Source organism: Scleropages formosus, chromosome 6 (genome assembly GCF_900964775.1).
Source record: "Scleropages formosus chromosome 6, fSclFor1.1, whole genome shotgun sequence".
NCBI classification, from domain to species: domain Eukaryota; kingdom Metazoa; phylum Chordata; class Actinopteri; order Osteoglossiformes; family Osteoglossidae; genus Scleropages; species Scleropages formosus.
In genome coordinates this window covers 29,134,765-29,162,087 of record NC_041811.1, presented here as the reverse complement: position 1 = coordinate 29,162,087, position 27,323 = coordinate 29,134,765, and the positions used below count along the sequence as shown (strand labels likewise).

Sequence of the window (27,323 nt, the reverse complement as noted above, 5' to 3'; positions counted from 1 at the left end):
GCAGTGACTGAGTACTTTGCGTGCAGGTGGACAAAGCAGAGAGAAGTGAATACTGCAGTTAATACTGTTTTCCTATCATTGTCACAAAAGAAGTATGGTACTATGGTACTGTTCCACAAGTCATGCCCTTTTTATTTAAAAAAAACGCAAAAAAAAGACCACTTCCCTTGGAGTTACCGACTAATCCCCACTATAACATGAAGCGAACTACTCTCACAAAATCTCGTGAGCCAACGGAAGTCGCGCGATAGCTCCGACACAACGTTTTCTCCCAGAATCCCCTTGTCTTCCTCTTTCCTTCCGCGGCCTGAAAAGTAGGTAACGGAGTAGAAATGGTTGAACAATATCCTTTAAATATCTTGCACATCACTATTTAAGACGTCTTGATTTGTGTCGATACGTAGAGATAATATGTAGGAGGTATCATTTGTGTGTGTTTTTCTTGAGCCTGACGCGAATTTTTATGGTTTATGGCGAGGATTGCGTTCTGTGTTTTGGCTCCTCAGTCGGTTCTCCATTGAGTTGTCATACAGACTAAGCATGCGGACTTTCCATTGTACAGCACAGCTTCTTGTGAAAAAACACACCAAAGAGGAGCTAAATGTGGTTAAATTTCTTGATCGAACACGGCCTAAAGTGTATAGTTCACACAGTAGAACTATGCTGCTAAAATGGCAGACCGGCGTCATCGTGAAATGCGCCGACCCTCTTTTCTTTCGTACACTTTCTAGACTGCGTGATATTTAGGTTAGATGAGGGTTTTAATGTCGCTTTTTTTGGTTTGCAGGTGTGAAAATGGTCCGCTACTCGCTCGATCCCGAGAACCCCACCAAATGTGAGTGTTATGTTCATGCAGTTATTTAACTGATGATGGGATTTGTCCATATTGATAGTTAGTGTAGCTCCACGGACACTCTGGTTTCTCCATATTTCATTAACATGATTCTCGAATCCTCGGTTTGACCACTTGTTCGATCTCTTTCCACAGCATGCAAGTCCAGGGGGTCAAATCTCCGGGTTCACTTCAAGGTGCCAAATATTCTTTATCACTGCCGTGTTGAATTGTTGTTTCTCTTGCTAAACCTTTGCTTTTGTGAAAGATATAGTGTTTATCCATCTAGATTACATAGAGTAATATATTGTGGATCCCCTGTAAAGGGTGGACTTGTAACTCATTGTAACTTAGAGCAAACAGCATGGAAGCACTTGATGATAAACTGCCTTTTCACCTAAAAGTCTCTTGAAGCCTGTACTGACTTGCATATATGGCATGGGCAAGTTTATTATTATAATCTTTGTTATATACATTATTACAGGTTTATTGTAGTGATTACCAGCTTAGGAGACCTTTGGAAATCAGTGTAATAAACTATAACTTAAGTAGGAACATCCATGCTTGTGAAGAGATTAGATTTAAATTTCACCAGGGAAGGGAAGTGCACCCTTGAACCTGAACCCTTCGCTGTGTGTTGTCAGAACACTCGTGAGACTGCCCAAGCCATCAAAGGGATGCACATCCGCAAGGCAACCAAGTTCTTGAAGGATGTGATGGTCAAGCGCCAGTGTGTGCCCTTCCGCCGCTACAATGGGGGTGTTGGCCGGTGTGCCCAGGTGAGCAGATTCCCCTACGAACCATTTCTTGTGAACTTGATTTTAGTGATGGTAATTTTGTGTACTGGATAGCCCAGGGGTGCATATGTGGTAGGGTTTAGTCTCTAGTGTATCTTTGAGTCCTGTATATGGTGTGGTATTTCTTACGGGTTATGTACATTTTACAATATTGGTTCTCGCACTGGGCCACTGCAGGACTCATTGCTCCTCGGCTGTGATGATGACCATCTTAGGACACCTTTGGAATTCATAATGAAAATAAAACTCAGTTCCTGAGCAGCCGAGAAGATAAATTCCTTTGCAAGTTATCTCAACAAAGGCTTGTTTGACCTGTGGACTGGCCAGAATGTGACCTCTTTTCTCCCATCCTATTTTACTCAGGCCAAGCAATGGAACTGGACACAAGGGCGTTGGCCCAAGAAGAGTGCCGAGTTCCTTCTGCACATGCTCAAGAATGCTGAGAGCAATGCTGAGCTCAAGGTATGAGTTTGTTCTGCTGCATATTACTGTTTGGACTGTTGAACACATTGCCAAAGTAGTTGACTGTTCACTGCCCATTCTGAGAACAGCGATTGCAATGATGACTTCTTAGGACACCTTTGGATTACCTGTGAAAAAAAACTCATATCAACTGAGCTATCGCTGTCAGAATGACGTGTATATGTCAAGTATTTTTTGTTTAACCACTGAAGTCACATCCCTGCTCTTGTGTGTTGGCGTGATGCTGTGTAACAGCATCTGTTATCCTCCAGCAGCCTAGTCAGTTTTGGTTGGTTTCTAACATAAGTCTTTGCTGGTCCAGGGCCTTGATGTGGACTCCCTGGTCATCGAGCACATTCAGGTGAATAAGGCTCCCAAGATGCGCCGTCGAACGTACCGTGCCCATGGACGCATCAATCCCTACATGAGCTCACCCTGCCATATTGAGATGATCCTCACGGAAAAGGAGCAGATCGTGCCCAAGCCAGAGGAGGAGGTTGCTCAAAAGAAAAAGGTAAATGAACATGTGACTAGCTTGACACCAACTCTCCCAAATAACACAAAGCTGTTTTAGAGCAGGCAGCTTTTGTTGTTGACTTGCTTCTGTTGCATATTTCTGAAATAGTCATGGATGATGGTTTTTCACCTGCTCTTGAAGGGTTACAGTAAGTTTGCGGTTGCAGTGATGACTATCTTACGACACCTTTGGAAATAACCATGAAAAAAAATTGTGAAAATCTGAGCAACCAATGGCAACCCTTAAGGACTTTGATTTGCATTTCTCTTGATCTTACCGTGGTGTGGTATGTTTGAAAGGAATTGGTCAAATACAAAAATCTTAATACGTGTTACAGTGATAAGTTGTCATGACATTACTCTTATTCAGTACCATCCAGTATGACTTGTGGAGCATCCCCCTGAACTCTCGTACTATTCATCCACAGATTTCCCAGAAGAAGCTGAAGAAACAAAAGCTTATGGCACGCGAGTAAATGTAGATACAAATAAAAGTGATTTTCTTCACTTTGCAGTGGTCTTAATCTCTTTATTTCTCATAAGGTGTCTGCTGGTGAAGGAATGTTGAGTTGAGAGGTGACTGACCACTTCTTTCAGCTCAATCTTTTAGACACTGGCAGGTTGTCTACACTCTTCTCAAAGCACCTTTTGAGACATTAAGTTCCTCTGAATGTATGGGTGGTTTAAAAAAAAAAATTTATAGGTTGCCTGGGACTAGTTCATTGTGTACTGTGCAGTTAGGTGATTAATGAATCCCTCTAGTGGTGCTGATTGAAGTGCATGTAACCAAAGATGAGGGTAATTTCCACAAAGTGTGATGCAAGTGGACTATTGTTTGTCCAGTAGGTTGCCAGAACACATTTGTGATGATTGTGATGTGTTCACAAGTGCATAATGTGCTACTGACCTTGAAATTAAAGGCAACTTTTAATCACTTTGAAGGTCATTGAGATTCAACTTCTGAGCATCAGTTGACTTATTAATGCTAATAATTACTAGTGCAACTTGTTGGATGTGTGTACTTGTTACACCTACAGTTTTCTAAAGCACTCTAAGGAAACTTTGCTTGGAAAGATGCTCTAAAAGGAAATTAGATTGAATTAAATGCAATCCTGGGGGGTGCGGTGGCGCAGTGGGTTGGACCGCAGTCCTGCTCTCTGGTGGGTCTGCGGTTCGAGTCCCGCTTGGGGTGCCTTGCGGCGGACTGGCGTCCCGTCCTGGGTGTGTCTCTTCCCCCTCCAGCCTTACGCCCTGAGTTGCCGGGTAGGCTCCGGTTCCCCGTGACCCCGTATGGGACGAGCGGTTCTGAAAATGTGTGTGTGTGTGTGTGTGTGTGTGTGTGTGTAAATGCAATCCTTGCCAGTTATTTACTCTTGCAATATATGACAGTGTTTGATGCCTCACTGAGCCTCCATATGTAACCAGGATGGCATCTGCCCTGGGATTTTAAGCAGTAAAAACTAAAATGATGTCTGTACACCTAGAAAATCTGACTTTAGCAACAGCGTGGTACTGAGCTGTCTTCGTTATCTTCTTGCCATAGAGTTGAAAGAATGAAACTTTTCACTCAACGGTTCACTATTTTTTCCTTGCATCTTGTACTATGAAGCTACCAGATGTCAACAGTCCATCAGTTGTGTACAAACTATATACTTATGTCCCACCTTTTCCTTTTTTGCATCAGTCTTCAGTTGGCACATTACCTGCTCTCACGTTTTACTGCTTTTTATGACATTAATGGAAAATCAGAATTCTTGTCTATTTACTGTCATTTAATATTTATGTAACCCTAAACGGGACATCGCAGTGGAAAAAGTAAATGTATTATCTGACCAAAGGGATTTCAGCTCATGCATATTTACATTACATTTACATTTATTCAATTAGCACACCCTTTTCCCCAAAGTGACATACAACTCACGGAAAAAAATATATTACTGGAGTTGAGTGCGTTGTCCTTAATTATTTAATTAGGAAAAAGGACAAGCAATCGTAACATTCGAACAACAGACTATTTCATAGGTAATTTCAGTTAGATAAATTATTCCTGTCACTGAGGCACAGAGAGAAAATTAAATGCGGAGGAAAATACTACTTTTAATGCGGTTCCCCTGTTGCCCTCTGGGTGTCGCTCGAAGCACATGTGTGACACACTCCCAGAATCCTACAACAATGTGACGATCTACTTCTTCATGAACTGCGATCATCGTACCGCCGCGACCACGAACCGATTAAGGGCGTCGCATGTACAAATGCTAAATTAGAGTTACTTCTGATACGATGTCCGCCGAGGTAAAATAAACGTGTTAATAGTTTTAAAAAACATTCCATATACATTTTGAATCCAAGGCATGGAAAATTTGCAAAATCATCATTTAAAGCGATTGCACAAAGTTAGTGTTGTATTACTGACAAAGTACGGAATCGCTTGGGAATGGTTCAAATATATTAACGAAGAAGCAGTTTTATTGTTAATCGATTTTAGTTTACCATAGTGAATTGGAACGTATAATCTAGGAATAGCGGATGGAGTAATGGATCCAGACGAGACTTTTTAATTGATTCTGAAGTAGATTATTTTATTTCTGGAGTAATTCTCAACAAGTTTAAATTTAAATTCCCAATAACACACTGTGAGTGGCATTTACACAGCACGTGATGTCACCCTGGTGTGCCAATATCGGCGTGCAGCACGCAGTGTGGCCGTGTGGAACATCGGGACCGTCTTTCTGTATTTTCACCACAAGGTGTCGCCAATGCACAGGTAGAGAATTCTGTGACGTTACAGACGCTGATGAAGGCTGCTATTATTATTATTATTATTATTATTACCACCACTACTACTACTGCTAGTAGTAGAAGTAGTATTAGTACTTTTACTAATGCTACTGTTACTAATGCTAATTATACTAGCAGTGGGAGTAAGTGAACAGCTTCAGCAGTTCGAACGTAAATCACTAATAGCATGTATGGAAATAATAAAATGTTAATTAAAAATATTAGCAAAAAATTAGATAAGGGAAGAGAAAGATTTATCCTAAATATTTATACGTACCAAATTAATCAGTTAAAATTCGATAGAAAAAGTGTTTTGTCTGAACGCGAAATTCTGTAAATGTGTAACTGGCTCATCTGCGTAAAGCTGCACGACGCAGGTGAATGTGTAGAGTGGCACTGCATTTGTATTTATCATTTTCTGAACAAAAGTTTATAGTTTAAACTGTTTCAATGTATTAAGCACACAAACTTAATAATAAATAATAATAACCAGACTCTATCAATATTTTATGTTCAAATTACTCCCAAGTACAACTGATTTTTTTTCTTCAATTTATGTCAAATGCGTGCACATTTGTATTAAGAAATATTCGCATTTATCCGATCGACGCATTGGGAAGTGTATTAAAGTAACGAAACACGATTTTATCCGCTTGGAGCTACGCATCGCAGTTTCCACATTACGATTCTCTTAGGAAAGGAACTCAAAAATCAGTTACAAAACAGGTTACCAAACGATCCAGACGATAATCTGAATGAACAATGCTAACCCTAACCTTAACACTGATAATAATAATAATAATAATAATAATAATAATAATAATAATAACAGAACCTGTACTACCTATGCCAGATAACATCAAATAGAAAATAGTAAAAAAAAAAGACCTTTAAACTTCAGTTTAATAGCTAGGACAGATAGTTACCGTATGGGTGGATATTCAACTATGCACTTATAGTAAATGTTTTTTTATGATCAATACACAATAATTTTGTCATTTCTAGCTGTAACAAATACACCGGTAATACATTAGTTTTAAAATCCCCGAAAGTTTAAGTTCTTGGTTAACACGTTGTGCAAACCAAACCAAACCACATGTGAAGAGCAGGTTGTTTCATTTGCGTGGACTAATAATTGTGGAGGAAGCATAATTATTTGCGCTCTTTCATTGACGATGAGTTCATGACCCGTTCAACTATAGGCCTGCGGGTCTCTTGGAAAGGCGCTGTCGAATTAATATAGCCAAAGGAATGGGCCACATTTAGATGATCTTTTTTCACGTAACAAACGCATGCAGATGGCCTTTTATCTGAAAAAAATAGATCTCAAATTGACTGGATTGATTTAGTACTTTTTGTATGTAATAGCCGATCGAATGGCAACTCTTTTAATGTGCAAATTACCGTGTTGGTGGCGGGCCAATGGGAACGGACTCCTACGTTCAGTTGGCGCTCGCGGCCTACGCCGAGGTGACGTCATGTCTCCGATTACCCAATAGCGGTTCGAGCGGCCCCTCCTCTTTCCCACCGTCACACTCAAAGTTTTGACTTTTGCGGCAAAAAGACAGTAGAAAGAGATGAAAATGTTTTATTATCTTCGGGAGCTTCATGGAAAGGGTGCCTTTTTATTTATAGATTTTGAGCGTAAAACAATAAGCTTGAATTTGAAGCAGTCACTAAAATCGAGTGCGAAGAGCGCTGGAAATTGATGCCGCTAGAATCATGTCTTCTCTTCAAGATTTGCGGGGCTGAAGGAGAGGAAGACACTGGAGTCGCCTGCCCGTAGGGATGGGTGTAAAACTCGCGCCATAATAAATCTGGAACTTAGAACAGCAGGTGATAAAATCTTAATATGAACGTGCTGTGAGAAAGGTTTCATTTTTTGCTACTTCTTACATAGATTTAATACCAGGTTAGACGCTCTGTTTCAAGTTCCTCGACACAGATTTCAGCTGTTTTTTTTTTTGTCCTTTTTTTTTCTTTCTTTTTTTTTTTTTACTTAAGGGACGATATAGCGCTTTAATAGATAAACTGACTGTGGAAGTGGGAGTGTTGAGGGCAACCGGCGCCGAGTTGCTATATTTTTGTTTTTGTTTTCGGTTATGTTAGCGGTGGGGCAGATGGACGGGTCCCGTCAGAGCGCCTTTCTTCTTAGCACGCCTCCGCTAGCCGCTCTGCACAGCATGACCGAGATGAAGACCCCCCTGTACCCGGCATATCCCCTTTCTTCCACCGGACCCACCTCGTCTACCTCCCCCTCGGCCACCTCCCCGAATCCCGGGGGGATCCCCGTCTCTTCCCCGGGAATCAAACCGTCGGCCGCCGGACTCTCATCCCTCGGATCCCCCCAGCAGTGCGCGGCCGCCACCCCTCACGGAATAAACGACATCCTGAGCCGCCCCTCGGTGGTTTCTTCGGGGGCGGCGGCGGCGGCCGTGGCAGCCTCCTCCTCGGCCGGGATCCTGTCCGGACTGCCCCGCTTCAGCAGCCTGAGCCCCCCGCCTCCCCACGGGCTCTATTTCAGCCCGAGCGCGGCGGCGGCGGTGGCGGTGGCGCGTTACCCCAAACCCCTGACGGAGCTCCCCGGGAGGACCCCCATATTCTGGCCGGGAGTCATGCAGAGTCCGCACTGGAGAGACGCCAGATTCGCTTGTTCGCCGCGTAAGTTCGTAACTCGCTTACATTACATACATTTCCATCTGACGCGTTCATGTTTCGAGCGAAGACGACCACACAGTCGCTCACTTTTTTTGCCGAGAGCCTTTTCTGTAAGTGCAGAGCATTTAAGTTTGGTTTTTGTTTGGTTTGGTAAAACTCGCGCAAACCCTTAAAACACAAGGACATCATCGAACGGGCTTTTACGTTTCTGATTTTTTTTTTTTTTAAGTAAAAAAAAAAAGACACTGACACCTGTGCAACCGCCACCGGCAGCTCGATACAAAACAGACGAGTGCTGCATTTTAATTAGAATTCGGCAAACGGAAAGTACACACGTACAAATAACATAAGAGTCCGATGAGATTGAACGCCGATAAACTGTTTCTAATCGCGGAAAGCGGACGAGATTAATTCGGCTCCGCTTCATGCCCTTAATACAAGAGGCTTCACAGGGAAAGTGAGTGTGGCGCTGAAGAGGATAACAGTTAATTGTCGTGCTTTCAGATCAGAGCTCGGTGCTGCTGGACAAAGACGGCAAGAGGAAACACACGAGACCCACGTTCTCCGGGCAGCAGATCTTCGCCCTGGAAAAGACCTTTGAACAGACCAAGTACCTGGCGGGACCCGAGAGAGCCCGGCTGGCCTACTCCCTGGGAATGACGGAGAGCCAGGTGAAGGTGAGCCCACCCTGTAACCTGTCAAACACGAGATAAGGCACTGGCACTGGCACTGGAGATCACACACTGCTGCGATCCGACACGAGATGTGCTTTGAAGCTGCTCGCCATATTTCACCTCTTTCGGAAAAGGATTCTTCAAACAAAGCAAGAGGAGCGGCTCATTCTTCAAATCCATTACTGGCTGCAACTGTTTTGTATTCAGTATCATATATACCGCGGGTCATGTGCTGCAATCCAATTACGCCCCTTTTTTCGAATGTCCTCGTTTGCACGTTCCTGCGTTATAATTCACGTTTTGCTTGGGAAATATTTAAGCACGATTTTTTTTTTTTGCTCAGCGGGGAAGTATTTAAAGGAGAGTTTTAAAAGTTTATGAAGGAAGAGAATGTTAAATATCCACACAATAATGGATGTGTTTAAATCGTTGAATTTTTTTTTCTGCCACTATTAATGTTACATTTGTTCTAATTATTTTTATTAAGTAATTAGCTAGTTTCTTGCGGTTAAGGATGTTCCGTGTATTGATAATCATCAGGAAGGATAAAGGTTTTAATCTCCAGCGGAATTCAGTCAACCAAATTCATCGCAGAATTGTAGCCAATATATATATATATAGTGGTTAAAATATGTAAAATTCTATGTGGCGATATTTAATGGCATATGGTTATAGCATAGTAAAACTTTTCACCAGAAGCTACTCCATCATCCATGCATCTGCGACTGATTTTGTCCAAAAGACAAATTAAGATTTGAGCAGTACATAATAAATCACGTATAGTTGAAGATTGCTTTAGGAATGTCGACAGCTAAGTTTCTTGAAGTTGAGTGTAAAATTCTTCCATTTTTTTTTCTGATTAAAATGTGGATTTACGGCTTTACAGCTGTCCTTTATAACTGCCCTACACCTTTTTTTTTTTTTTTTTTTTGCTAAATCCACACGCACCGGAGCTTATTATGAGCACTGCATTTTAAAACGGCGCCGTTCTGCTCCTTTTCCAGGTTTGGTTTCAGAACAGGAGGACGAAGTGGAGGAAGAGGCACGCGGCCGAGATGGCTTCGGCCAAGAAGAAGCAGGACTCGGAGACGGAGCGGCTCAAGGGCGCGTCCGAGAACGAGGAGGAGGACGACGAGTACAACAAGCCCCTGGACCCGAACTCGGACGACGAGAAAATAACGCAGCTGCTGAAAAAGCATAAACCGAACTCCTCTCTGCACATGCACACGTCGGAGAACGAGAGCTCGTAGAACACGCGGCGGGGCAGGCGGCGCGCCGAGCGAAACTCTGGCCCACCTTGCTCTACTGCGGCGCGACGCTGAGTTCGACTTGCACGAGCCGCAAGAAGGCGCGAGGCGGAAGGACGCGGGGCGCGCGGACACGCCGACACGCGCCACTTCACTTCCCAGGAGCGCAGATTTTTTTTTTCTTTTTCTTTCTCTCTCTCTCTCTCTCTCTCTCTCTCTCTCTCTCTCTCTCTCCCTCTCTCTCTCTCTTTTTTACTCTCACTATTCGCAAAGTTGTCTTCGCAAAAGCGGCCGAAATGCTACGAAAACTGCAACTGATAAGCCTTTTCACGTCAATACGAGGGTACTTACTTGTAAATATCAGCGTGCATTGTACTAAATAGAAATTATATAACTGTGAATATTTATGTGTAAAAAATACTTTTGTATAGAACGCACCACTGACTTGTCTACGTCTCGGTTAACGTCGAATTCGGCTTTGTACACATTTGAATGGGGGGAAATATTCATTTCAGTCCCGTCTCATTTTCTTTAAAAACATACTGCAGTTTATGTTATGGTATGTCGATACGTTTTAACTCGAGCTGCTTCCGTTTGTTTTAACATTTTATTTGTCTTTTTATTTGTTATTTCACCGACTCCTGAAGTACATTTATAACAATTAACTATAAAAAAAAAATGCGTTGGAAACTGAACCTCGTCAGAAACATGAACGCAGTAAAAGTTAGTAATGAAATAAGCCATTTATTTCACGTGTATATAATTAAATAAATAATAAGTAAATAGAAACATCAGGCTGTGACTAAAATATATTTGTAATATAATGCATAGAGTGTTTGTCTCCCCAATGTTAAGATGTTTCATTTTGGTTGGAATTTTCACACTTTAATTAATTTATATAATGTTTAAGTTTGTAACAGTGTTTGAATTCTGCAATATTGTGTACTGCAGATTCATATGTATTGCACTTTTATTTAATAAAATGTAAAAAACCGATATGAACATTGTTATTGCTGATTAAATTCTCAGGAAAGAGAAAACTCTGCGTACGAAATTTTACTAGCAATACCTAGTAGTGTAACTTCAAAAGTTATTATAAAGAGAAAATGCATTAATTTTTCAGTACGATTGCCATCGTATTTTAGAGGTCTACTATTATTATTATTTTAGAGATCATTATTTAAATCAAATATTAGAAATAAAACTGCATTTGCGAATACAGTAGTCGTTACTTGCTCCGTTTCAATTTTAGGTGTAGAGAAACAACGCTTTAAACACGACAGCATATCAGGTAGTCCTCAGTGTCTTAGCATTTATTTTATTTCTGCGTGTTGGTGTTATATTTCCCATTCTTAATAAATGTTGTTAATTTTTTTCCATTAGCTCCATTAAAATGTACATAATTATCATTTGTATTAATTACAAGTATTTAAACAAGAAGGGAAATATGAGTCGTAACGTTTTGTGAAGCAAAATTAATTAATCGCACAGCAACAAAACAACAACAACAATAATAATGATAATAATAATATGGAATTATGGAGTTGTTTTTTTTTATTTTCTGAAGAAATAGATAACTGACACTCTAAAGAAGATGAGGGGTTTATCTTACCGAATTCCATCTACCGCTTTGTTACATCGGCTTTTAAACACTGAGGAATTAACACTTCATGTCCGACTGCATGAGCCCTGCAATCGGAAACGGACTGATGCCGCTCAGAAGTAATACAGTAAACTGTAAGGTGTGTGAAACGAAAATATTGCGGAGGTCGCCCACACAAGTGTACTGGAAAGCTCATGACACATTTATGTGGGTACGGATGCTGAAACGACTCCGCAGTGTGTGTACGCCTACAGACACACATGGTTACATCAGCAACTTCCTTCAAAATTGGAAGGCAGTCAAGCGGCCCCCACTAGTAAATATTTAATTTATCCGATGTGATTTTAAGAGATGCAATGCGAGCCAAGTGCGTTCGGACAGAACCAGCTGCCGCGAAATACCGGCGCATTTTAGAATTATTCAAAGTGGATTCCGCTATACACTATTCCCTCAACTCAGCCCACCCCTCCAGAGTCCTTATTGTTTATTAAACTTGAGAATTGCTATTGTAATTGAGCATCACAAGTGTCATGGAGGGAAGCGAAGGAGGCGCGTCGATTTGTTTCGCTCAATGTTGCCGCAGCACCGGCGGCAGCACGAGGAGTCTCACGGTTCCCGCTTTGGCTTTCGTTCATTTTTCGGGTTTACGGTGCATTTTGAAGCGCGTTTGTTTGCGCTGGATGCATTCATTTTGAAAAGTTACACCAGAAACCGGTCCTCGTTCTCAAAAATGCAAGTTTTAACATTATTTTAACTGCAACCGCTGAGCGTAAATGAGTACTTTTATCATGGTATTTGCCCCGACAGAACTAGGGAAGGAGTAAAAAAGTTCAGATGATAAAACTTATTTCGAAAATAATGTTTATACTTCTGACCGCAATTAACCAATTAATTTAATTTGGTCGGCCGTGCAAGTTTTATATAAATCGTCGGTGGTTTTACTGAGAACACTGTGATTTTGAGTCGTTTCTGCCGTGTTATTTACAAATAATAGACTCGTAGACATCTTTTTCAAAACTTTTAATGTTTACTTGTCGACGTTGAAATTTGCAGAAGGTTTGCACTTCGTGTGGACTGGCCTAAGTTGGTCGAAAGTGGCGGAATTATTATGACGCAAAAGCGCACCATGAACGCACATCATTCGTTCCGAAGCGTTTTTTCAACGCGGACGTTTGAGCGGAGGAAAAATTTCCTCCTGGACTCACAGCCGTCAACACAGCGAGAGACACGCCGACTGCTTCTCCTTACAAACCTGTGCGACGTAATAATCGTCGCGTTAAAAGCGGCGCACGAGAGGCAGACACGACGCACACGCGCACGCGCGCGCGCGCGCGCACATCAAACGCCCTCGGACCGCGGGGCTCCTCGCCAGAATTCGAGCGTTTCTTTCAACGCCCCACGCGTCCGAAAGGAGGGACGTTCCTGGTGTGAAAAGAGCGGCTCTCCACCCGCGCTAGACGCCTGTGTGTGTAGGATAAGCAACGACGCGCGTCTCCTTTCTGTTTCAGCTCGCGCGTGGAGCGCGCGCGGTGCGACTCACGCGCTCTCCCTCCTCTGCGCTGCTGCTGGTGAAGGGATCGCGGCCCAGTGTAATTAGGGGTCTTTGCAAGAATGATGCTGGAGAGCGTGGGGAGGCCTTGTCTCCCAAATGTCAGAAGAGATTCCAAAGCTTGGCTTCCTCAATTTGAATGGAAAAGAGAGCGAACGAGTGCAACTTGGTGGGAAAAGAGAAAAGATTGCTTCCTTTTTGTCCGATAATGATCATGTTCATTATATGCAAATTTCATATATAACGCGCACAGGACTCAAAAGAATAGCATTACATTTTACAACTGTAAAACAAAACAGAACTTTTGTTCGAGTGCAAATGGATCGGGTCCAAGTGCTGACTGAACAGCCTACTGATTTAGCGCACACTGTGACTGTTACTGTACACACTGCTGGTATTTTACATCCGATCGCCAGATTGAACAAATTTAAATATGAAAACGCGGGCACTGTCCCTGCACGTGACTAAAGTCCGCGACATTTTGAAATTTTAGCGATTTCCACTCAGATGTCTGCAGCGGACAGTTAATGATATAAATAATAATTTAGGCGTTTTTTGCCATCATTGTCAAAACTGAAGCTGTATGTATAGATACGAAATCAATTTCGCCATATCCCAGTGCCTGACCATCATCACATTTTTATTACAGCCCCTAGAAATAAGGACCAAAAACTACTGCTATCATCATCAGAAGGAGTTTTAAACTTGCGACGATACTTCTAATAACATCTGAAATGTCGAATTTTCACTCGTCTAAATCTGATTCTCGTTGCTCAGCTGGAAATGTTTTTTGAGTTTTACGTCATTTTTTAAAGTACAATAGTAAATCTAGAACCACACACGGGGAAAACAACGAAATAATAGGACGCATTATTATTATTATTATTATTACTATTATTATTATTATTATTATTATTATTATGTTTTTCTTATGGGCCACGTGGTAGCGCAGTAGTTAGTGCTGTAATCTTGGAGTCTGAAGGTTCCCAGTTCCATTACCTGTCCTGCATACAGCAGTACCTTTCAGCAAAGCATTTACCCTGAATTGCCACAGTAAGACTATACTTACTTATATAAATGCTTGTAAGTTACCTTGAACAGACGCGTCAGCTAAATAAAGAGCAGTACTATCACAGCAGATATACAATATTACAGTCTGCTATGTGTACTACATATATAGTCTACTATGGCAAATTATTTATTACACGTTATTTACTGCTATGTGGACACAACAAATGGATGGCACGACTGCATTTATTAACGTAACCTTTTTTTTATATTAATAAACATACTGAACACTGGGGTTCCTATTAGAATTTCATAGTTTGCATTTTCATTTATAATCACAAGCTGCAGTCCGCTCGTGCCAAAACGTGCACTGTTGCATAATGGTAATGAAGCGTAACGCTGCATTTAAAAAGGGAAGCTGAGCTGGTCGCCGGTCGCTTGTCCGAGGTGACGATTCGTGCGACGACGACACGTGCAAAGCATCTTATGAGGCACCTGCTCGGGGTCTCTAATAACGGCAAAGGTGCGTAACCTGCACATAATATGATGCAAAAAGTCTTAGAGAAACAAAATTTGGAAACAGGGTTAAATGGGATGCACTGATTGCTGCGGACACTTAAGTCATTAACTCGGCTGCTTAAGTGATTCCGGTAGGATTTTAACGCCCGCGTTCTAATTCTCTCCCACCCATTTTTTTTCTTTCTGTTTGGAGAAATTACACTGTTCACACATTTTCCTTTTTTCGAGGACAGGACGAGCACTGCTTCTGGGCTCCCATTCTCACACCCACTTTATGTGCTTTGACTCCAGGCTGGCAGGGATCAGTTGAAAGTTTACTGTTCTTTTACTGATACACGACAGAAGCGGGTCCCGGCAGCGCAGAGACTGAATCAGTGCAGTTCACTGCTGAAGAAGTGGCAAAAGGACCCAAGGCTTTCCCTTTCCCTTTCCCTTTCCCTTTCAGTTTTCAACATAATCTAAACAGGGCCTCAACTGAACAGCAACCGTTTTTGCAGACTAGCACTGATGACTCTGATTTAATGTCATAGCATCATTAATGACATCAACTAAATAAATAAATAAATCCATACATGCTGAATTATGTGTATAATAACTGAATCGATGGACCTGTACAGCACTCACTTTGGGCTGCGAATTTGCATTGCATGTTGTCCGTTATGTCTTATAAATATGCTTCTCTATTGGCTTCTGTGTCTATCATATTCAGATAAGGATAGCGGCTCTGTCTTTTTTTTTATAAATGATTTCGTCAAATTACTCTTGTGGCGAAGGTTAATTAACAGGTAAATGTAATTATTATCTAATGATTGCCCCGAATTGTACCAGTATGATTAGCATCATCTGGAGTCAATGGCAACAGCGGCACCTTCCGTTACACAACGTCCAACACCTCAGTATTGATGATACAACGATTGTTATTCTTATTGTGAGTGTTGTTGTTGTTCAACAAGTAAGAATCTGACCCCCAGTATAACTCCTTAAGTCTACAAGTTGTTATGCCCCTGATTCTTCCTTGTTTTTTCTTCCAATAATAATAATAATAATAATAATAATAATAATAATAATAATATGTTTAAGATGCATTGAATTAAATAGATAACTGCTGAAAAAATTAAATCTGTGCACCTTGTGTATGCTGTGTCCATTACATACACATTATGAAATAGTTTTTCACACTCATTCTAAAAATGAAATGAAATTGAATGAAATGAAATTGTCTAATTGTATGTAATGAGATACAGGGTGGAATGAAATCCAGTAATGATGACAGGAATGAAGGCTTCCAGCTGCTGATTTTCATTGTTTGCGTGATGGTATTGTGGGTGCGTGTGCTGATTTACTTGTGCCGAGTTTATGCGTCGATTCTAAATTATGACGGTTCCTTAGAGAAACATTACAGAGCTAATTCTGGATCCCAAATATTATCCAACAGTGTGAATTCCATCCGCTCTTTAAAAAGTTTGCTTTTATTAAAGGGGCTGGACAGTGCCCCAGAGAAATCCATCTGGCATTCAGTGTTAAACTGTAGGACACTGACTGCAGTAAAGGTGTCTTGATGGGTCTGCATGTCACTAATTTCTTCATCTGAGCAGGTGCAGAAACAAGTGTTTGACTAACATACTAATAGTATTAATCTGCGTTGTTTTATCGTCATGCCTGATGCTCAGTTGCGTATAGAACCAATCCACAACCTGATGGCAGCGATGGATAGAATGAAGCTATTACAATGACCCACTCCATTTTTCCCAAACTGAGTGCTGCTGTAGCCAGAGTCAATGCAGCTGTTTCAGATACAAGGACTATGCTTCAGTGTCATGGAGACATGGCACAAAACCAATGGTGGCTGTGGCATCAGCTTACTGCTAGTTGTTTCCAGAACCGTGCACGGTTCAGTTTCTCCGCAGTGTCACTTCTACAACATGCCTGAAACAGGAAAGCATCTGACAAAGCTTCCTCTTGCTGGACACACTGAATAGATTTTGGATGAGAAAATAAACATTGATGCTTATTGGGATGACTTTGCAAGTGAGGAAGATAACAGCCTGGATGCTAAACAGACACTAGAAATACTGAGTAAAGAGGTACATGAAAAGAGCTACAATGACTGAGCAACTTCTTTGTTTGCAGAGTTCACTGTATAGTATATGAATGAGTTGTGAATGTCAGTCTCCTCGTTGAAAGATCTCACCATATTTTCTTTAATGTCCTGTAGCAAGCACTGCAAAAGTCCCTGAAGGTGGGATACCGTCATGTTTGTTTTTAAAGCGGGGGTGTGGTGGCGCAGCGGGTTTGGATGGGGCCTGCTCTTTCGGGGGTCTGGGGCTCGAGTCCTGCTTGGGGTGCCTTGCGACAGACTTGCTTCCCATCCTGGGTCCGTCCCCTCCCCCTCCGGCCTCGTGCCCTGTGCTGCCAAGTTGCGCTCCTGTTTGCGGTGACCCTGCTTGGGATAAGTGGCTTCAGCCAGTGTGTGTGTTTATTACTTTATCCAGGTGTTTTAAACACACACACACATTGTCCAAAACTGCTTGTTCCAAGCAGGGTTTTGGCAAGCTGGAGCCTAAGCCAGCAGCACAGGGCACAAGGCAGGAGGGGAGGGGACACAGCCAGGACGGGACGCCAGTCCGTCGCAAGGCACCCCAGGCAGATCTCAAACCCCAGACCCACCAAAGAGTAGGACCCGGCCAAGCCCGCTGCACCAGTGCATCCCCCTCAAGTAATAAACAGCATAGAATAATATCATGTCCATACATCTTTGTGCTCATTGCTTCATTAACAGTTTTACATCCATTTACACTGAAATACCTAGCCCATTGGATTCTAAAACCCCCATCAATTTGCACTGATTCAGCATTAAATACCTGGCGCATGCAATCTTTAGCATTTTCCACACAAGCCCAGTTCTTCATCTAGCCACCCACATCACTGCATAATATTTCTAAATATTCACATGAGAAGTATTATAGTTTTACGTCTGAGATATAACTTACAGGCACAGTTCAGATTTGCATGGTTGACTCAAGGTCAAGTAAAAAGGAAAGAAAAGGCCAGATGAGAAAAGACCAATTTTTTTAAATGAAACATGTCAAGGACAAATTACAGCTACAGCATGAAAACAGATTAACTTCAATTATTATTCAATTATAATTACAACCATTTGGGCCGTAATCATCATCCTTGATGAGATTAATTTTATATATTCAAACATCAGCTATTGCTCCACTTAAATTGCCAATTAAATGAGCTGACTGGCTGCTGAGGTACATCAAATAGCACATATACATTTATAACTTGTGCTCCATCTCCTTGGGATGTGCGGCTGCAACGTGTGATTTCATGCTGTCTGTTCAGTTACATTATGGGACCTCATCATTATAAAGTATTGCCCAAGCAAGATCCCCATTACTAGTGATGCAGTCGATTCATAAACTGAGGTCACTTAACCTCCATCTGGCCTAATCTTACAGTCTGGGTTATTTTAGAAAAAACAAAAAAAAGTACAAAAATATAATATATTGAATAATCTAAGTAGTGTTGTGTGGTTGTTTATGTATATGAATTGTTTGGTGTAAATGTAACCATTCATCACAAGCAAGGGGACCACCTGTGTTGAACATGTGTCGGTTTCCCTGGCAAAGTGTACTCATCTGGATAAAAGTAGGGATGTGGCGGCGTCCAGGTGTCCCGAACATCAGTTACATGCCTTGGGGATCAGCGGCAGCATCTGCTGAGTGGCTTACAGCATTGTCACGGTAAGAAAGCTGCACCAGGCAGAGGCACAGTGACGATGCTGATGGGCCATTGGTTCATTCCAATCAAAGTCTCATCGGAGGGGGAGTTAATTAGTTGAAAAATATCTCCTGATCTTTATTTTTTTCACCTTTGCAGTCATGCCATGAGTAGTTCTATAAATGCATTTCTGCATATTTAAAATATTTTTTAATTATTGCTTTTATCACAGGCACTAAGAACATGAATGATAATAGTAATAATTTGCTACAGTTATTACGATTTTTACTCTTCCCGCTTTCAACCAGTTACAGTCTTAGCTCTTAATGTCCAGAAGAATATTACATTGGAGGTGATGTAAGGACATGAGTTTGCACATAGGGAAATATGAATATATCGCCAAAGATATTCTGAGTGTCATGGCAGAATGGCAGCACGGGGGATGCTGGACCCAAACGTAGGATTTTTCATTAGACTCAGGCAGGCTAGGCAGGTTCTCGTGATCAGGGACAGGCGTATGATCACAATTGATGGGCGAACTGGGTTGCAGCAAACATCTGAAGATGTAGTCGTAGAGGCAAAACAAGCGGTCGTATCCAGGGGAAAATGGAATGGGACAAAGGGGAAAGGATGCAAAGGTCTTTGGAGCAGGAACAAGGAAGGACTTGAGAGCACAGAGGAGACGGTTGTCTCAGGGTCGGTGAGATTCCACGACTGGAAGGCGGTGGTTCAGTACCTTAAATCATGCTGGTCTTGACTGGCCTCAGGTGTCCTTGTTAGGGGAGCGGCAGGGGGGTGTGACACTGAGTTGAGGTGTAGGCACTGTAATCTGAAATTATTTTTTAAAAGTAGATATGGGGTTTAAATACAGGATTGGATTTCCGAACAACCTTCATTCTTTGAAACTACTCAGGTTTACGTAAGAATAAATGATACAATATGATTATTGTATTATTATCTGAAATCTGGTTTGCATAATTTACATTTACTCGTTTAGCTGATGCTCTTATCCAGAATGACTTATAATGTTGAGCTACTTTCAGTTATTTACTCATCCGCCTATGAAATTTTACTGGAGCAATTTAGGATAAGTACCTTGCTCAAGGGAACTGCAGCTGAGATTTGAACCCTTTGGGTCCAAAAGTAGCAACTTTACCCACTACAGTACGCTGCCCCACCATCAGAGCACATTTATCCTTCAAGGGCATTGACATATTACACATCAAGGGCAAACACAGCAAGATTTAAGAGAGGGGAAAAAAGTAGATGAATAAATAGACATCTAAACCTCGCTGCTCCTCAAGTGAACATGCAGTGAATAAATGAATTAACGCAGAAACGAAATATGCGAAATGAAATAGAATATATTTCTCTTAGTTGCCTTTGATGTCCACCTTCAGGTAACATGATTAAATTAACCATCATGAGGTGAGATTTGAGGTGAACATGGTTTTCTCATGAATCACGTACAGGGGATGGTCAGGCAGAGTGTGTATCATGTCCTGCTCTTCTATCTGAATCAGCCCCCATTGGCCCTGCACTAGAGATTACATACAACAAGTGTATAACTCCATGCTAGGGTGCTGTCCCTGAAAAGCAAAAGCTATCCCACACGTGCTTGGCCTCTTATCTGCTTTACAGCCGCTTAGCAGAGTCCAGATAAAGAGCGTCCTGGGATTTCCCATCAGCCCCAGGGGCATCTCTGTGGCAGGACTTAAGCTGTAAGTGACCTACTGATGAGCAGGGCAGATTCTCCCCTTGCTTCACCCCATCCTTCTGCATGACTGGCTCAACAAACAACCCCCCAGCCTGGCCGTGCCCTCAGTGCCTTCTGTGTCTGCTTCCATAGGTGGGTCTGAAAAGTTGAGGCAGGCCACTCCAGTACAGCTACACTGAGGGTCTGTTATGTGAGGTGGGGTGAGTACATTCCAGCAAAAGCAATGTAAACAGCCCAACAGAATCAGCTACAAACAATATCAAGGTTGATAGATCTCTGACAAGGTGTGCAAGGGCTGATGTTGTGTTACTTTCATTTATTTGGCAGAGGCTTTTCTCCAAAGCGACTTCCAATGAACTCTATGTAGTGTTATCAACCCACACACCTTATTCACCAAGATGACTTACACTGCTGGATACACTACTTACTGAAGCCACAGCATGTCTCAGGATTCAGGTGATGAACCTGAGCCTGCTTTTAGTTGTAAAATCTTACCATGACTTTGGCCAATACTTTGACCAAGGCCATATTGGTTTAGAGCTATAGACAAGAACCTGTACTCTTCAAGGCCACTGGGTTTCAGTTGGGATAGGATGATACAAATGAACAGTGGACAGATACAGGTGTGTTTTGTATAAATCTGGTTTGATGGCTAAGTCTCCACATTTATACACTGCTCTACTCTTTCTTCCTACAGAAATTAATGTTTCCATCCAATAACCTCCAACAGGAACTGAGCGCATTTTTTTATGTTTGTCACAGGTCTGAGAGTTGTAGTTGTTCATCCCTTTTCTGTTGTATTTAGGCCACAGCGATGAGAGCTATCTCTCCCAGCTGGTATTATCAACGTTTCTTTTATTTAAAAACAGAAGAGGGAAAAGGAGCACGGTGATTGATGAGGAGGCTAAAGTTTGTTATGGCCTTGTTCAAAGGGCTCGCTGCAAACAGTCAGCGGTTTGTTAAAGGCTTGTGTCAGCCCCCCTCTCTCTGAGAGCGGGGGGGAAAGGGGTAAATAATGACAAAATGAGCACCTTTGGTGGACTCTGGTAGCAAAAAACCACCCTCGTTGGCCCAGTCTTTTGTTCTGAATTTTATTAGCAGTAGCCGTGCTAAAATAACCTGTTAACACGTATCACAGTGCTGCAATAATAACCTCCTCAATCATATTTTAAAAGTCACGTCAAGCTGCCCCAGTATAATTCATCTCTATGCAAATAAATCAGTGTCAGCCCATTAGTGTATTGCTGAGGGGTTTTATTAAAATGCATCCTTCTCCACGTATTTTTTTTTACTCAGGACCAATAAAACATGAGCCCTATTGCCCAGGAATTATAGCCACCATTAGAGTAACATATGGACGCCGTGCACTCTGAAAATACAAACCAACAGATAAAGTGGCAGGGTCGAGGCGGGTGCAGACACTTAGGAAAATGGCAATGCAGTAATAGATTTCCCCAACTACCCCCCATACACACACACACACACACACACACACACACACAGAGGATTCCAGACCCCTTGTGAAGATTGTTGCTATGTGGCTCATTTATTCATGCTTTACTTGTCATTTGCACTGGAGCAGTAGGGGGTGCCATGGTTTGGGAACTGAGTTTAGCATGTGAGATAAAACGTGGTGAATTTCAACCCCAGCAGTGGGAAAGAATCTATAGCAACAGGTACGAATTAGATCACCGGAGCACTTATCCACCAGTGAAAGTGTTTAACTGTAAAACTTGTATTTAAATGTTGCCCAATCAGCTGTAAATGAAAATGCCACCATATACGTCACTTGAATTACCTCCATTATTGAAATATGACTGCCCATGGGTCACTGTATGGTGCCCTAACTACAAATATATTACTGACCAGCCTGTAAGAGTCTCACATATTTTACTAGATGGAAATCCTTACTATTTACCGTTTTTGTGTGCAGTAGTCAGATTTCTGATTACTGGGAGATCTGGATCTAAAAAAGATGCTCTTGTTGCCAGCTCCTGGCAAACATTCTCATGCTCCAGAACAGCAACGGCTTGATGAGCAGGAGCTGTCTTGTCATGGAACAGAACCAGTGAGTGACTTAAGCATATGTTTATAGCAACCAGGGTCTAGACCCTCCTGTTTTCGCACTGCATCCAAGCAAGTGCAGCAGGGTCCAATAATGAACACGTCACTTGGCTTTCTGTGAAAATTAATAAGGAAAATATTTGTTCTACAATTCTTCACAGCAGGGTTTGAGGAGAAATGACACTTTTAGGGAGAGAGCTTTGCAAAGGCCTGATTATCTGTCTTTTTACGGTTTATCAAAGTCACTGGGGCCTGTCACAAGCCCGCCAGTCGTGGATTTTTCTCCTTTATGGCGTCATTAATTTAGCATGGGTCGTTAGCCCCCCACACACATACCCATTTTTGACAAATGTGGCCCACGAGCGACGCAAATGATGTACCGCGCCCTCGCTATGGGGTGTCACATGACAAACAGGAACCGCCCCGAAGCCCCCTGGCCCGGTGTGTTTACCTACATGCATTTCAAAGGGATGATGTGTGCGCGTGTGTGGTTTTGGACGCTCCATTAGCGAGAGACAGCTCACTCAGCAGCGGCTCTGTGACACGCGTGGTCCTTGACGGCGTTTTAATGGGACCACTAGATCGTTGCGGGAGGCGGCATTAAATATTGCAGAGGGTGAAAAATGATAATCCAGTGAACATCCTCACGCCGAACTGCTACCATCACAGCTCGGGGTTATGGGGGGGAGGGCTGTGAGTAATGGCCTCTGTAATTTGGGGAAATTCCTCGCTTAAAAAACATGAGTCCGGTTCATAGGCCAGTTGGCATTCTTGTTTTTCAGATGGTTCTCTTATTTATTTTTGTAGACTGAGAGTTGTTCAGAGCCGAGTATATGGAATTTTTTTTAAAAAAAGAACCAACAATAAAGGTCAAATCCCAACCCTTTATAGAGCACTGAAAGTCTGTTATGCTGGGTTATCAAGTTACAAAATTGGTATTGGAAGCCTGTCCACAGCTACATTTGTTCGTAGTTCCAAAGTAATTTCACTACCAAAATCCCAGCCAGTTAAAGCTTAATAATACATGTATCTCTCCACTTGTTAACTAGTTAGGATCTGTAAAACCTTCAGACAAAGCTATAATAAATAAAAAATAATTTCCATCCATATATTATCAATAGCTTCTTGTTAAGTGCAAGTTTGTGGTGGGCTATGCTATCTGAAAAACAGGGTGCAAAGTAGGGTACTTCCCAAACATCATGATACAACATCTCAGTGTAATACTTTTAGTATTTTTCATTAACCTCAGACTACGTTAAAACTAATATTGGTATAAAATGACTGAAAATAAAAAAGTGTAATTTCCACAGCTTCCTATTCAGTGCCGCTCTCACATGATCTCACAAAAGGATGTCTGATTATTGTCGGCTTTGGGCCACTTCAACTTTATAATCTACATAATAAAACCTTAATAAAACAAACATCCGTCAATTCATGCACGGCTAAGGTTTTGTGAAAATCTTCAATATAGATGTAGAAAATGAAAATACTGTATGGCTTTTAATTTTAACATTTACATTAACTGTGAGTTACTTAAGTGTGTAAACAGTGGAAATCAGTTGGCTGAAGACGGTCCTTAACCGCTATTGTATGTCTATTCCTTCAAAATGCATTTTACTGCCAACTATTGGTGGGACACATAAATGCAGGTAATTTTCACTTGTCACCAGATAAAAATTTTAGAAAGTAAACTGAAGAAAATACAACTGCAAATTAAAAAAAAAAACAAAATGATCAGATTTGTAACTCAGATGTGCATAGCACAAGGAAGCAGTGTACTGAAGAGACGAAGATAAGTTCCATAATCATACATAATATTCATCCGGTCCACTTTCAGTGTGTGTAATTTACAGTACAATACTGTAGAAAAAAGGGAAGGGCGACTTCACAAGCTATCCATATTTAAACTTTCAGCATTTTCTCATGGTGCTAAAAGAAGGGACTAATATGTGAAATATTTTTTCTCCCCCTGGAACCCTAGGAAGCCTGCAGGTGACCACAAGGGTCTGGGATGCAGGTTGAACCTTCTGCCTCCCCACGACTCACATTTGTGTACCAGGTCTGAGTTGATGGTTTCGTCATGAACCCAAACCCGAGTCCCGACGGATGAACTCCGAAAGGCCTCACTGTATCCATGCTAATATCCCCAGTGCTGCTTATGACCTACTTACAGAGTCCATCTTTGAAAACCTATTGATTAGAGTCCCAGATCATGGCGCCTCGTCATGTAAAATCTGAGCACAAGATGGAGGAAAGAGGCTTTAAGTGCATTGACTCAGCCCCCATGACACCCGAATGACCACTGCTCCAAGCACTCAGGCAGGGGTCAAAGAGCACACCCAAAGCTATCTGGCATTAACAGGATAGGACGTTAATTTAATCTCTACAGAATGGAATACGTACACAGAAAAATGACATCCTGTTAAAATAGCAGCCAGTTTAAAGTGGAAGATTGCTAATCAAATAATGTTGTGATTTTACTGCCAGTGTTGTTTTTATGTGCATTTAATCAATGCTTCATGCTCATAATCCAGAGGGCAGAAATCTGCATAATCAATGAAAAGAGAAGCTTGGATTGAGCAGACAGCAGCATTCTTCCCTTCCTTCTTCCTTTTCACATTATTTATTTACACTGCAGAGTGACCACAGTGTTTCTACTGAATAACACCTTCGTTTGGTTGGACCACTTACAGTCTGTCATTCAGGGGAGCGAGGCTCCCTGGTTAGAAAGGACTGCTACCATCGGGCCTATAAGTATATGTTGCAATCCCACATTCAGATTCATGTTCCCTCTCAGTGAAGTGTGGAGCTGCTCTTGCTCTAACATGTCAGTATTAACCTAAGGACATGTATTGCCCATGGACTACATTAGGATTGTATGGATGTGTCTTGTATACTGTATTTATACACAAATACAAATGATAAAGATTGTATTTTTTAGAGCACAACCACTGATGACTTTGAAGCTGTTAACATGATGGATTCAGATTTGAACAATGTGTCTTTTTATATACAGATGTGTATGTTAGCTAGCTCTATAATTTTTCATTAACTGCTTGTCCTGGTCAGGGTCACAATGGTCTAGAACCTATGCTGAAATCACTTGGGCACAAGGGGGGGAGCTACACCCTGGACAGGACACCAGTCTATTTCAGGGTAGCCACACACAGTCATCCATTCACACACTATGGGCAATTTTAGTGTTACCAGTTCACCTGAGGTGCATTTCTTTGGACTGTGGGAGGAAACAACACACACGCACATTGGCTGATGCCGGTTGTCCCAAGCGGGGTCGCAGCGAGCCGGAGCCTAACCCGGGCAACACAGGACGTAGGGCTGGAGGGAGAGGGGATACACCCAGGACGGGACGCCAGTCCATTGCAAGACACCCCAGGCAGGACTCCAGACCCACCAGAGAGCAGGACCTGGCCAAACCCGCTGCGCCACCGCGCCCCCCACGGGAGGAAACCAGAGCATCTGAATAAAACCCACACAGACTCAGGAAGAGCTAACAAACTTCACACAAACTGGGCAGGATTCAAACCTACACCTGAACAGCTCAGGCACCCCATCTGGAAAACAAACAAACAAACAAACACACAATACCCTCTTGTCCTGAGCAGGGTCGCGATGAACCAGAGCCTAACCCAACAACACAGGGCAAGGCACCCCAAGCGGGACTCGCACCCCAGACACAGCGGAGAGCAGGACCATGGTCCAACCCACTGCGCCGCCGCACCCCCCTATCTAGAAAACAGTTTCTGTATAATAGATTGACATATTTAGACAGGTATATAACTTTTCTTGTACTTTTCCATGTGAAAATGCTGGTAAAGGCAGTGAAAACACTTCCTGCAAACACAAAAGTCCACTTGGTTGAAAGCGAGCCAGGACAACTGTGAGACACGGTCTTTTTGCTGGCTTTGCTAACAAGCCCCCCCATGGGTGTTTTCATTTTATTTCATTTTGTTTTACTTTTACAAGCACCAATAAAGCACACATCGATGCCCCGCACCATTAAACTCTAAAGAGTTCCAATAAAATCCGCCAGCAATGGCCCGCTTGTAAAAAATGGAAACCCATTTGACCCAGTAGAGGACAGGTGATTTTCTATGGTCAGCTGATGAACTAGGAAGCAAGGCTGGACTCCAAGCTGTTTGAAATGAGGGCATCGCCTGCCTCCAGCGGGAAAGGCCAGGTGACCTGTAATCCAAGTTATGGCTAAACCTGACACAAAGAAACCTATTACCTCTAATATTTACATGGGTTATTAATGTAATGTCGTAGTAACGTAACATGCATCATCAAAGGCAGAAAATAACAATTCAGTGGAATCACAGTTTTATGAGGATATAGGACTGAATCTTAACATAGTAAAATTAGAGTGAATCTTTTTAGTGTATTCAGAGTCCTTGTCTCTGTGTGTTAAAATGAATGATTTTCTTGACTTTTGAAATCAGAGTTACAAGAACCAGGTGTGAACCTGTAATCTCTGTCATCCCACACCTGTCCTAGCTGAGATCCATTTTCAATAAGTTAGCCAAGAATGATAGTTTTGTAGCCAGTTTACTCCTATTTATTCTCAGATGAAAACGGTGAACGACTAATTGCCATCAACAACATCACATAACTATAATACAGACAGTGCACAGTGAGTGTGCAGTTGCGGTTTCCTCTATAATGGGAGATATTCATCTTTTGCAGAATTAAATACCCTCATCTGAGCTTAAATGTCTTAAGTTTATGGTACGTAAAACCATCGCTTGAACATTCCTGGCTTTGCATGGTTGCATGGTTGCTCACACTCATACAATGTGTCTGAATATACCGTATGTGTGCATGCGCTGTGGGCACCTGTAGCGTGTGTCGGTATGTGCTTGGGCATGAATGCACCTGGTATGTTGTACCCCAGACCTGCACCTCATACCTCCACCCAAGCCTCCTATCCTGGTACCTTCACACAAGACCCCTCCTGGGAAAGCCAAGTCAGGGGCCTCTGTGTCTCTGCAGCTGTGAGATGTACCAGGCTGAGGTCTGCAGAGGCATTAACATCCAGTTGCGACACTGCTAGGCAAACTTAGGCCTTGGCAAGCATGGGAAAACAGCATTATAACCTTGGGGTGAATTGACCAGGAAAACAAGGCACAATTTGAGCCTTGTTCCCAGCACC

The 27,323-nt window shown here is 42.2% G+C and overlaps 2 protein-coding genes and 3 non-coding genes across 6 annotated transcripts; all 5 read left to right on the top strand.

Annotated features, from left to right (window-relative positions):
• Nucleotides 1–262: 262 nt before the first annotated feature.
• Nucleotides 263–3,117, top strand: rpl17 (ribosomal protein L17). 2 transcript variants are annotated; one of them, XM_018748934.2, is made up of 7 exons: nucleotides 263–314; nucleotides 788–835; nucleotides 989–1,029; nucleotides 1,477–1,611; nucleotides 1,993–2,091; nucleotides 2,414–2,605; nucleotides 3,036–3,117. In XM_018748934.2, exons 2-7 carry the CDS (start codon nucleotides 796–798, stop codon nucleotides 3,081–3,083), a joined length of 555 nt encoding a protein of 184 aa, XP_018604450.1. In that variant the 5' UTR covers nucleotides 263–314; nucleotides 788–795; the 3' UTR covers nucleotides 3,084–3,117. The 2 variants fall into 2 exon arrangements, with proteins under 2 accessions (XP_018604450.1, XP_029108494.1); XM_029252661.1 differs by having other exon boundaries at nucleotides 292–318.
• On the top strand, nucleotides 1,824–1,892 carry LOC114910791 (small nucleolar RNA SNORD58). The gene has a single exon (XR_003797796.1). It is a non-coding gene; the product is annotated as a small nucleolar RNA SNORD58 (small nucleolar RNA).
• LOC114910790 (small nucleolar RNA SNORD58) lies at nucleotides 2,184–2,251 on the top strand. The gene has a single exon (XR_003797795.1). It is a non-coding gene; the product is annotated as a small nucleolar RNA SNORD58 (small nucleolar RNA).
• Nucleotides 2,769–2,838, top strand: LOC114910789 (small nucleolar RNA SNORD58). The gene has a single exon (XR_003797794.1). It is a non-coding gene; the product is annotated as a small nucleolar RNA SNORD58 (small nucleolar RNA).
• A 4,279-nt stretch (nucleotides 3,118–7,396) lies between the features above and the next one.
• Nucleotides 7,397–9,971, top strand: nkx6.1 (NK6 homeobox 1). The gene is made up of 3 exons (XM_018751712.2): nucleotides 7,397–8,046; nucleotides 8,548–8,720; nucleotides 9,722–9,971. Exons 1-3 carry the CDS (start codon nucleotides 7,488–7,490, stop codon nucleotides 9,965–9,967), a joined length of 978 nt encoding a protein of 325 aa, XP_018607228.2. The 5' UTR covers nucleotides 7,397–7,487; the 3' UTR covers nucleotides 9,968–9,971.
• Nucleotides 9,972–27,323: the final 17,352 nt, after the last annotated feature.

Excerpts from the sequence above, each read along its gene's own strand:
- rpl17 (XM_018748934.2), top strand. The coding sequence starts at position 796 with ATGGTCCGCTACTCGCTCGATCCCGAGAACCCCACCAAAT. Across the intron at positions 836-988 it reads TCCCGAGAACCCCACCAAAT|CATGCAAGTCCAGGGGGTCA; the intron begins GTGAGTGTTATG and ends CTCTTTCCACAG. Across the intron at positions 1,612-1,992 it reads GTGTTGGCCGGTGTGCCCAG|GCCAAGCAATGGAACTGGAC; the intron begins GTGAGCAGATTC and ends TATTTTACTCAG.
- nkx6.1 (XM_018751712.2), top strand. The coding sequence starts at position 7,488 with ATGTTAGCGGTGGGGCAGATGGACGGGTCCCGTCAGAGCGCCTTTCTT. Across the intron at positions 8,047-8,547 it reads CAGATTCGCTTGTTCGCCGC|ATCAGAGCTCGGTGCTGCTG; the intron begins GTAAGTTCGTAA and ends TCGTGCTTTCAG. Across the intron at positions 8,721-9,721 it reads TGACGGAGAGCCAGGTGAAG|GTTTGGTTTCAGAACAGGAG; the intron begins GTGAGCCCACCC and ends CTCCTTTTCCAG.